Source organism: Cyanistes caeruleus, unplaced genomic scaffold, assembly GCF_971803275.1.
Source record: "Cyanistes caeruleus unplaced genomic scaffold, bCyaCae1.hap1.1 HAP1_SCAFFOLD_151, whole genome shotgun sequence".
In the NCBI taxonomy this organism is placed as follows: Eukaryota; Metazoa; Chordata; class Aves; order Passeriformes; family Paridae; genus Cyanistes; species Cyanistes caeruleus.
The window spans coordinates 301,563-312,731 of record NW_028255945.1 but is presented as its reverse complement, the minus strand read 5'-3'; the positions used below and the strand labels follow the sequence as shown (position 1 = coordinate 312,731).

Here is an 11,169-nt window from a genome sequence, read left to right as displayed (position 1 = left end):
TCTCTCCCAGTGCCCATCCCAGCGTGTCCATCTCGCTGGTGCCCTCCAGCTCCCAGCCCGGCCCCGGCCGCCTGCTCTGCTCCCTGATGGATTTCTCCCCTGCCCACATCCAGCTGAGCTGCTCCCAGGGCCAGCAGCAGCTCTCGGGCCACGTGCTGGCCACTGCCGTGCTCCCCAGCGGGGACTGGAGCCAGCAGCTCCTGGTGCTGCTGGAAACCGCCCCCGGCAATGCGGGCTCAGCTCCAGCTGCCAGGTGGAGCACGGCAGCCTGGAGCACCCCCTGAGCCGGCACTGGGGCACGGCACGGCCCCCACAGCGCCGGGGGCAGCGGGGGAGGCACTGGGGGGGCCCAGAGGGGGATTGGGGTGTGCTGGGAGGAACTGGGAGGGAGTTAGAGATAGACTGGTTTAAACTGGGGAAGGGATTGAGGTGCTTAGGATGGCTGGGAAGGGGTTTGAAGAATGTTGGGGAGGGTGGGATGGGGTTCTGGGGGTCCTGGTGGACCCTGGGAGGGAGTTTGGGGGTGCTGGGTGTCACTGGGAGGGATTTGAGTGAGCCTGGAGGGGCTGGAAGGAGATTGGGGATTGGAAAGCAGGGATTGGGATGAGGTTGGTTGTGCTGGAAAGAGACTGGGAGGAGTCTTGATGAGTCCTGGTGGGCCTGGGAAGGGACTGGGAGAGGGTTTGGGGGTCCAGGGGAAGTGGGGGGAAATTGGGAGGGGGCTGTGGGATCCTGAGAGGAACAGGAGGGGCTCTGGTGGGTCCTGGGGAGGCTGGGAAGAGACTGGCAGTGATTTACCAAAATAGCAATATTGATCCAGTATCAACATCAATCTGTTAATGGACAAAAAACCTCTCCAACAGTTTAAAGTTACAAAGTGGATGTTTAATCACAGCACTGGGCGAGTGCGGGAGTCACCCCTTAATACGCACTGCAAGTTGACAAAAGATTCCAGTGTCTATTTATTTACAAAAGTCTTAAATATCCAAAATACTAATACATATTAATACTAATGCATATGCATAATGCTAGCACCTCCCATGTTCCACTTCGGATTAGAATTCATGGTAATGATTTTAATGTCATTACGCCTGCATGGTTGGCTCCCCAATTTGAGGAGGGGGTCGTTTTGGTGAGGAGGGTTCATCAAGGGATGAAGGAAAACCGCTCTTCCTCACTCTCACCATTCTACCTTTACAATGGTTGACATTACAAATGACATTTGGTACAACTCCAGTTTCCTCCCTTGTGACTTGGAAATGGGTTTCCTGATGTAAGGTCTGTGATCTTCCTGAACCCGTTTATCAGTTTCTCTTTTCTCATTATAAGCACAGCTGAACAAACATACAATGAAAAGTAATTTTTTATCTAAGTCCGAGATTCATTATCTCAAATCCTGTTTCTCACTTAATCATTAACTCGAACTAGTTCCAGCAAGGCCTATCTCTAGCCAAGATCCCTAATTTTTCTAAAATTCTTAATTGTTTAAAATTAGTGACTCCAGAGGTTTCAGAGGGTCCTGGGTAGGCTGGGGGAGACTGGGAGGGTCCTTGGAGGGGCTTGGGGTGTCTGTGAGAGGTTTTGGGGGTCCTGACCTCTGCAGATGCCCCAGGGATGCCATCAAACGCTGCCCAACGCAAGATGCTGATGGGGATTGGAGTCTCAGTGTTGGGCTTCGTCTTCTTGGCACTGGGGCTCGGCTTCTGCCTGCGCAGGAAGGTGAGGGAGGGTTCTGGGGTCGTGTCTCCCTCACCCAGAGCGTTTGTGCTCACCTCTGGGCCCCCAAGCCCGGTGTCACCCCCTTTTCTCTGCCCACACAGCTCCTGAGGCAAAAGGTTCTTGAAGATTCAAAGTCAACAATTCCCATTGTCATTCTGTATCCTGTTGAATTTTCATTCCCCTGTTTCATCCAGGTGCCCACAGGGAGCCAGGAAGATGTGGAGCCTCCCAGCCAGGTGTCTTCCCAACACGCATCACCAGGACCACGGATCACCAGGGCTCTGCCCAACGGGGGTCACTGGGGATCATCCAACGCCCATCCTCCCATGGGGGATGGAGCTGGAGCAGCGCACGAAGCTCTTCCCGCACTCGGGGCACTCGCAGGGCTTCCCTTACTGGTGCCTACGTTGGTGTCGGGTCAAGTTAGATCTCTGTGAGAAGCTCTTCCCACACTGGGGACACTCGTAGGGCCTCTCCCCAGTGTGGATGCGCCGGTGCCTGATGAGGTGGGAGTTGCGTTTGAAGCTCATCCCGCAGTCGGGGCAGCGGAAGGGCCTCTCGTCTGTGTGAATCCGCTCATGTTTGAGGACATTGGAGCTGGTCTGAAACCTCTTCCCACACTCAGGACACTCATAGGGCCTCTCCCCAGTGTGGATGCGCTGGTGTTTCCTCAGGTTGGAGCTCCACCCAAAGCTCTTCCCACATTCCAAGTAGGTGTAGGGCCGTTCCCCTGTGTGGATCACCTGGTGTCTCATCAGGTCAGAGATATTTCTGAAGCTCTTCCCACATTTCCCACACTCATAGTGTTGTTCTCTCATGTGGATCTTCTGGTGATTCCTCAGGCTGGAGCTCTGGCTGAAGCTCTTCCCACATTCTCCACACCCATAGGGCTTTTCACCAGTGTGGATCCTCTGGTGCTCGATCAGGTGGGATCTCTTTCTGAAGCCCTTCCCACATTCCAAGCACTTGTGGGGCTTCTCCCCCAGCTCTGAGCTCCGGCTGGATCTCTGGCCGTGTTCCTGGCACTGGGGGGATCTTTCCTCCTCGCAGCTCCCTGGACTGGGTTTCCAGCCCCTCCTCATGCAGGATCTCTGGGGCTTTTTCTCCTCCTCTGCCATCTGGACACAGTTTGGGAATGAAAATTCCTGGTTAGGAGGAAAAGGAGAGGAGAGCGCCTTGGACTGGGGGTTCCTCCATGCCCAAGTTCATCTCAGGAAGTCATTGGGCATCTTGTGTCTGTAACAAAGCAAAGCACCAAGATTCAGCCCAAACAAGAAAACAATGATGAAAAACTACCCAAACACCAAATTCAGGAAAAACCCCCTCCAGAATACAAAGATTCGGCCCCTGCAAAAAAACAAAGCACCAATATTTAGCCCAAAAAAGTTCAGAAACACCAAGATTCAGCCCCATCAAAATCGTGGATCCCCTCCCCAGTCACCTCCAGGGCAACACTCCTGGAACTGCACATACAGGGAGAATGGAACGTTGTCCTGCTTCCTCTTCCTTCTCTCCCACCTCCTCCTGTGGCCCTACTCTTCCTCCCACTCCTCTTCCTCCTACTATTTCTCCTCCTCCTGCACCTGCTCCTCCCACGTGAATCCTTAGACCGTTTTGTTCTTCAACCCTGCTTCTCCTTCCCTTCTCCTCCTGCCCCCAGGCCCAGCACCCACTGCCGCCTCCCTCTTCCCCCCCAGTCCCACAGCATCCCACCGCAGGGGCACGGATGCAGCTGGGCCAGCTCGGCCTGGGGCAGCGCTGGGCTCTCGGCCGCTTCCGCCCGCACTCGCTCCCCACTGCAGCCGCTCCCGCCACCACAGCGCGGGGGGGGCCGGCCTTGGCGCTCCCCCCTCCCACCTCCCCAAATTCCCCTCCAGGGGGGCGCCAAGGCCCGGGGGGGAGGGGCGCAGCTGGGCTCCAGCTGGGGAACGCTGGCAGCTGCGGCTCTGCCTGGACACTGATGAGTCATCAGCGCCGCGCGCTCTGATTGGCTCAGCCCTGCCTGAGCCCTGCGCCTGCACCAAGGGGGGACACCCTGCTCCAGGGGGGATGGCCCCAAAACGGGGCAACCCCAGCAAAGGAACAACAACAAAGCCTCTTCACAAACTGATCCCCTCAACCTCACTGCACATAGGGCCAGGGACGTGGACATAAGGAAGTGACAGGAGGAGCCATCAGCTGCACAAAATGTTATTAATTGATGACACAGACTGCTGTTCAGCCAAGGTCCTGCTAAATTCATCAACTTCCAGAAGAACAACAAAGACTTAACACAGCCATCAATATCCTTAGCTATACAAAAGTGAGGTACATATTAAGGGGGTATGTGGGAGGTGCATTGGGAAGTCTGTGCCTCTCCAGGACTTCAGCCAATGGGGAAAGGGAGAGGGAGATGTGACCAAGAAAATTAGGATGAAAAGGAGGCTGTGTCCTCCAATAATTGGAGAGACCCCATGGGAAATGTCCCATGGCCTCGCCCTATTTTTATGAATGAAATTACTGTTACAGGACTCCTCTGTCTTCCTTGTGGACAGAAACCTCTGGGGATGTCAATTTTTCCACACACCTTGGGGCTCCTCCGCAATTCCTTCCACCGTCCGGGCCGGCGGGCAGTGAGTGCAGCTGAAGGGGCCTCACCCAGTTTGGGGGATCGGCTCCCTCGGCTGGCGGCGGCACCGGGCATTGATTGGGTACCCGAGAGTGAGCAGGAGACAGACGAGGGACGGATCAGGGCGGCTCTCAAGAGTCGGCAGGGAGAGAGCACTGAAAATCTCAGCAGTGACTACAGTGGCATCTTCAGGGAGTGAACATGGCAGGGCACCCAGGGAGGGGACAAAAGGGAAAGCCACAATGGGGTCCCAGCAAAAGGGATGAGGATCCCAAAATATCTCTCAAGGGTCCCTTGGGAGCATGTGGAGGTCGTTTGCACATTCTCCCGGAGGGAATTAAGGACATGGACACCCAGGGGGGCAAGAAGGGAAGTCCAGAAGGGATTTAGACAACAGGGGATGGATGGTGTTGGTGTGTTGGGAAGGGATTGGCTGAAGGGGAGTGTGCAGGAATGTGCTTAAGGCAAGAAGCAGGAGGAGGAATCCATGGGATAAGAAAAAGGATAATGGAAAAGAGGAAGAGAAAAATACTGAGGATTGGGATGTGTTTCAGAAGGGTCTCATCCTCCAAATTTGCTTGCTTACTCAGATCCTTTGTATCCCAGTTTTCCAGGACAGGAAAACAAGGAGGTGAGGATTTCAGGGGGTTTCTCTGAGCTGGGAACAGCAGGAGCGGGCGCAGAGCTGCGGCACCGGGAGCACGGGCTGGGGGCCTGTGGGGAGCTGTGGGGCCGGGCCGGGGCTGTGGGGCAGCCGGGGCTCAGCGCCGGGCGCTGCCTGAGCCCAGCACCCCCCGGGCAGGGCCGGCAGTGGCCCCCGGCCCCCAGGAGGCTGCGGGACGCCCCGGCCGCTGCCCGGCCCCGTGGAGCTGCCGGCCCTGCCCGCCGGGGGGGCCGCCTTTGGACACTGCGGCAGGACAGGGACCGGCTCTGGGATACGGGCTGGGGAGGGGAGCCTCAGCACAGCCAGCACGAGGAAGGAACAGCTCACAAATGGCGATTAGACCTGCAAGGATCCACATGATCTTTTAAGCATTTCCTGCTGGGTCCCTGGAGAAAGGAAGGGTTTTGCAGAAAGCTCAGCAGCTGCCACAGGATGAGCACCCACAGGCACTGAGGGGGCTGCAGCAGCGACAGAAGAAGCCCCTGCAGCACTTGCTCACAAAGGCTCAGCAGCTGAATGCAGCAAGGGATGAGCAAAAGGCCAAGCTGAAGGCAAAGGCCATGGCACAGTTCCTACAGCCCCTGAGGGATCAAGCCCAGGGCCCAAGGGGGCCCCAGCACCCAGGGGACACCCTCGGCCACAAGCACCTGGCACAGGCATTGCCCTCCTGGCCAGGGCACAGCCCACCCAAACAGCCCCTGGCAAGGAATCAGCCTTCCAGCTGCAGGGCACAAGGACACTGCAAGCACAGACAGCAGCACCCTCAGCACCAGCAAGTCCAGCCCTTGATGGACACGCATTCTTAGCGGTGGCACAGCTCCCATTCCACCAGGGACCCACCACACTGCAGCCCTTGGGAACATCCAGGGTGGCTCTGGATCCAGAGGAGACCTTTCCTGATGGACACAGGGGCCTCTCCATCCACTCAGAACCTCACACCTAAGGGGGAAAATTGTTAAGGTATATTTTAATTAATAAGGCACTAAGTGAGAAAGATGAGTGGTTGACTTTTATTCAGCCACTATTAGCAGATGTGGAGGATGGGTTTAAAATGCAGGAATTTTTCTTTGCTCACAGTTGTGATTGTAATTTACTGGGAAGGGATTTGATGGCTAAACGGGGAATGCAGATTAATGTTGCAAAAGGTGATACAGAGGCTGGTTCTGTTGTACCTCTGTGTCAAATGTCTGGCAGAGCCATGGCTGAAGTGAACCCACAAGTGTGGGCAGACCCAGAGAAACTGGCAAAATTAGATATGGAGCCTCTCCAAATTTCCCTGAAGCAACCAGGACAAGAGGTGTCCAAAAGCAATCCCCTGTTCCAAGGGAGGGAAGGAAGGGCTCACAGCCTGTCTGGGAGTCCTGCTCAAGGCACGGCTTGGGGAGCCAGGGATGGCTCCCTAGAATGCTCCTATCCTGCCAAACAAGAAATCCAATGGAATCCACAGAATGCTGCAGGACCCAAGAAGAAGAAATGAGATGATGAAACCGAGACACCCCACACTCTCAGATCCTTACACCAGCCTCAACCAGGTGCCCTCCTCACACTGCTGCCATTCACAACTTGATGCAAAAGATGCTTTCTGGGGATCTGCCCACTTCCAGAGGATGCAAACACAATTCTGCCTTGGGCTGGCAACAAGAGGTAGAAGGGAAAATGCTCAAGACATGGACGGTCCTTCTGCAGGGATGCTCGGAAGCACCGGCCTGATTGGGGCAAGCCTTGCAGGAAATACCAAAGGAATTGACCTCACCCCCAGGGACTGGCTTCATGCAGGATGTGGATGACTTGATCCAGTCAGGAGGACAAGGAGAAGAGGCAGAGGAAGCCTCTGTGAAATGGCTTCATTTTCAGGCTAAAAAACAGCTTTGAGTATCTGAAAAAAAAGAAAGGGCAAATGGTAGAGAAAATGGTTAAATATTTGGGACCTATATTGACAGAAGCTTTGTCTTGTATTGACCCTGAGAGGGTCCAGGAAATCTCAGAAATAATGTTTCCCTGGACTAAAATGGAGCTGCAGCAATTCTTACAATTAACAGGGAATTGCAGGAGCTGGATTGAGGATTCTCTCTTCTAGCCAGAACATTGTGTGAACTTTTAATCCCCAGATAGCCTCAATGTTATGGGGTGGACATAAGAAAGAGAACAAAACTTAACAAAATGAAAATAATAAAATGATTGATGCCCCAGCCATGGCTCTTCCAGACTCAGAAATCTGAATTGCAAGGGAATATTAAACAGGCCACCCCTGAGCCTGCACTGAAGGCAACGCAGCAGCAGCCAGGGCTCCCCAGCGGGGGAAGCCCCTGCGCCTGCCCACAGATCCTCTGCTCAAATCCTCGGCCTGGCCACCCTCCTTTGCCATCTCCAGCCACTGCGGGACAATCCTTGCTCTCACTCTTGCAGCTTCAGGCCTTTCTGTGCCTGCCCTCGCCACAGCTGCTGGGGAAGGCACCGGGACAATTCCACTCTGCCTCTCAATTCCACTCACACTCTGCCCTGCCTGGGATTCGCTGCTGGCAAAATAGACCAACTTGAAAATGGCTTCAAATCTTATTTCTCTAAAGGGACTTGGTTTGCCTTTGCCTTGGGGAAAGGAAATTTAAAGGTTTTTTTAAGGGATGTTCCACCACTCAGCAGAGATGAAATTAACATCTCAACAGACTGGGAATAGCCCAAAAGATTCCCCCCAAGATAACGACCAGCAACAAAACATCAACACCCAGCAGCAAACATCAACCAACATCTTACCCCAGACACTGCCCCAGGCACAGCTGGAGACACCTGGTCTGGAAAAGGCTGAGCAGAAAATCCAGGAGTGCCCACCTAATTCACATCAGAGGCACAGAAATCCCGGTGCAACAGGAAACCAAATCCTAACAACTCCACACCTTGAAACCAATGAACATTAAACCAATGGATTTCTATGGGGTCAGAATGTATAAATTTAGGAAAAAATTAGTCAAACTCATGTGTCATGGGATGATTTTCTCTGCACACCCAGCCTAAGTGTGCATGAAATTATTCCTGTTGCACATTCCGGCCAGAATCAAGTAATGCCTTATTTCTCTAAAGACATTGTTGAAGAGTTTTTGCTTTTCACAGTTTCAGTGAAGGGATTACACCATTAGAATATTTTTTCATAATAATTTTATTTCCATATTGTGGGTTCTGTTTGGGCCAGTGTTGTGAGAATCAGTTTTTAGTCCTAGTTGAATAAAAAGAAAATACTTGATTGCTTTGTAATTTCTCTTTTTATGTTTGTATGTGGCCCATACTGATGGCAAAAGGATGGTATGGGTTATCTTATGTTCACATTTAAGATGTATTTTGAAAAACTAGAAAAGCTTAAAAGGTGGCCCTTTAACTCGTAAACCACTAATAGAATATTTTTTTTGTCAAAAAAAGAAAATCGGCAAAGAAGGCACCAGCAGGGAAGTGGGGAGAACACTTGAATCACCCCCAGCTGCCCAGAAAGAGAAGCTTTGTTCCAGGTAGCCAGGAGAGGAGCTTTAGAAATGCAAATGAACACTGATGGCCCAAAGCCTGCACAATGGCCCAGGGGCTTTGGGTATCAGACCATTGGGGTTTATTTGCTGCCACAAGTTCAGGGAAATCAGTTGGGAATCCACGTATGTGATGATTTCATGAGAGAAAAGCTGACAATTGATGCAGCCCTGGCTAGAGGGAGCACCCAGAAATGGGGAAAAGATGAACGACCACCAGAACAAATCCTGCAACACCATGGACCAGACCCTGGGAACCCTGATGAATTCACATCAGGTACCAGAGAAACCATTTCTCATTTCAATGGGATAATTAGATTACAGGATGCCATTGAAATAATAACCAACCACACAGCTCCAGCTCCTGACCTTCCCCCCAACCAATCCACTCAGATGAGGAACACAACATTTCACCATGGGATGGGATCAGATTACCTTTTAGTAGAAAAAGGAGAGGTTTGGGAAAAGTTACGTAACTCAAACTGCTGATGGAAAACAGATGGCAATGGAAAAGTAGTAAAACAGATAACAAAGGAAATACCAAAGCAACTCATATACTTGACCTGGAAAGGATGGGAATGGGACACACTTTTGTGGTTCCCTCGCAGACCATGGGTTAAACAAATGCTGTTTCTCCTCTCATGTGCTACAGCAACTCTCATCTTTTTACCATGCACCACACCTTGCTGAGTGCAGCTCATTCAGCAGCTGAGCAAGGGGATGCAGGTGGCAGCCAGGCCTCCTGAGCCACAAACGGCTACAAAAGGACAGAGAATGAGGGCACTGAGAGCAACCCCAAAAACAAAGAACACCCAGGAAGAAAAAACAGAGACCATGAGAAAATCTGCTTGGAGATAGGGCCAGGGACTTGTACATAAGGAAGCAATGGGAGAAATCACCAGTTTCAGAAAATGTTACTAATTGACAAGGACTGCTGTTCAGACCAAGTCCCGCTACATTCCTGAACTTCCAGAAGAACAAACACTTCACAGAGCCAGGAATATCGGGTGTTATACAAAAAGGACATGCAGCAGGCAGATCGGGAAGGCTGAACCTTCCAAGCACCTCGGCCAGTGTTGGGCAAAGGGACAGGGACATGCGGCCGGGAAAATCAGGACAAAAACGAGGCCGCGTCCTCCAACAACTGGAGAGAGCGCACGGCAAATGCCCCATGGCCTCTCCCTTTGGGCAGCAATAAAGTCACTTGCACACCGCTCCTCTGGCTCCTTGGGCCACACAAACCTCTGGCGCCGGGAATTTTCCCGCCCGGCCCCGGGCCCAGCGCAGCCACCTCCGGCCTCCCGACACGAAGCGGGACGAGCCAGCGCTGCTCCGCCACCGCCTCCTGCCGAGGCCCCAGCGGCAAGGAGACCGCGGGCAGCCGCTCCCGCAGCGCCCTCAGCCCAGGGCCAACACGGGCCGGCCACGGCACAAGCCACCCGCCACAGCCCCCTGCCGCCCCCTCCCGGGCAGCGAGCCCCGAGCCCCCGCAGAACCGAGCGCGGCTCCCACCTGCGATGGCCGGGGCCGCCTCCGAGCTCCGCCGCCGCCTCACCGGGCTCCGGTCGCCGCTGCCGCCGCTGCCGGGCCCGCACAGACGCTCCGGCAATGGCGGCTCTCGTGCCCCACGGCCGCCCTGAGGGCGCCAGCAGGGCCGGGCTTGTCCCCACTCTGCCCAATCAGCGCGCGCCAGAGCCACGAGTGACGGCAGAAGCAGCCAATCGCAGCCAGCGGCGGGCTCTGCACACGGCACGGCCTCGCGTGCCTTGGGCGGAGCTCGGCCATTTCTCGGCCCCCTGGGCTGAGGAGCGGCCTCGGCGCTGGGCCCGGCCCGGGCAGGAGGCCAAGGAAGCGCCGCTGCGCTGAAGCGCCGGGAGCTCGGGGTGCCCGGGAGCTGAGGGCGCTGCGAGCTGGGGGTGAGTCCGGGATGGAGCAGGGCATGCCGGAGCGAGGCCAAAACTCTGTGACTCTCCTTCCTGTCCCGGGCGGGGAGCAGAACACACAAGGAAAGGCTCGGGGGTCGGGATGAGGGTGGGGAGAGTTCAATCCTTGGTCACGGGCACAGCACACCTGACTTGAGGAAATTAAATTGAATTTATTCTCAAACGTGTCAGAACAAGAAAACGAGAAGGAAAGTAATTCCTACGGAAATCCATCTTTCCCCCCAGCTGTCCCTCCTTCCCGGGCTTAACTTTGTGCCCCTCTCCGTCCCCCTCCCCGCCCAGAGGCACAGGGATGGGGGTCACAGTCAGGTCATGTCACTGCCTCCCCCTGAGGGCCAGGAATCCTTGTCCTGCTGCAGCCTGGGGTCCCTCGCAGGGGCCAGAGTCCCTCAGGACCAGGCTGCTCCAGCGGGGATGGCCAGGGGGATCCCCGAGTCCGGCCAGGAGCCACTTGCATGGCTGTGCAGGGGCTTCTGCCGGGCTCGGGGCCTCTCTCAGGCACCCCCTGCTCCGGCCCGGCCTCACTGCCCCCCTCACCCCCCCCATGCAGCGAGTGCCCGGGCAGGGAGATGCACGATTTTCCCGGGGCTGAATCTTGGAGTTTCTGAGCTTTATTGGGCTGAATGTTGGTGCTTTGTTTTTTTGTGGGGGCAGAATCTTTCTGTTTTGGGAGGATATCAGCTTTTTGGTGTTTTGGAAGTTTTTGATCTCTTTTGATGTTTGGAGGAT

General features: G+C 54.5%; 1 protein-coding gene across 1 annotated transcript; it reads right to left on the bottom strand.

Annotated features, from left to right (window-relative positions):
• Positions 1–863: 863 nt before the first annotated feature.
• LOC111944809 (uncharacterized) lies at positions 864–10,386 on the bottom strand. Its single transcript, XM_086874168.1, has 2 exons — positions 10,010–10,386; positions 864–2,955 (listed from the first exon to the last, which is right to left on the bottom strand). The coding sequence occupies exon 2, from the start codon at positions 2,835–2,837 to the stop codon at positions 2,112–2,114; it is 726 nt and encodes a 241-aa protein (XP_086730294.1). The 5' UTR covers positions 2,838–2,955; positions 10,010–10,386; the 3' UTR covers positions 864–2,111.
• Positions 10,387–11,169: the final 783 nt, after the last annotated feature.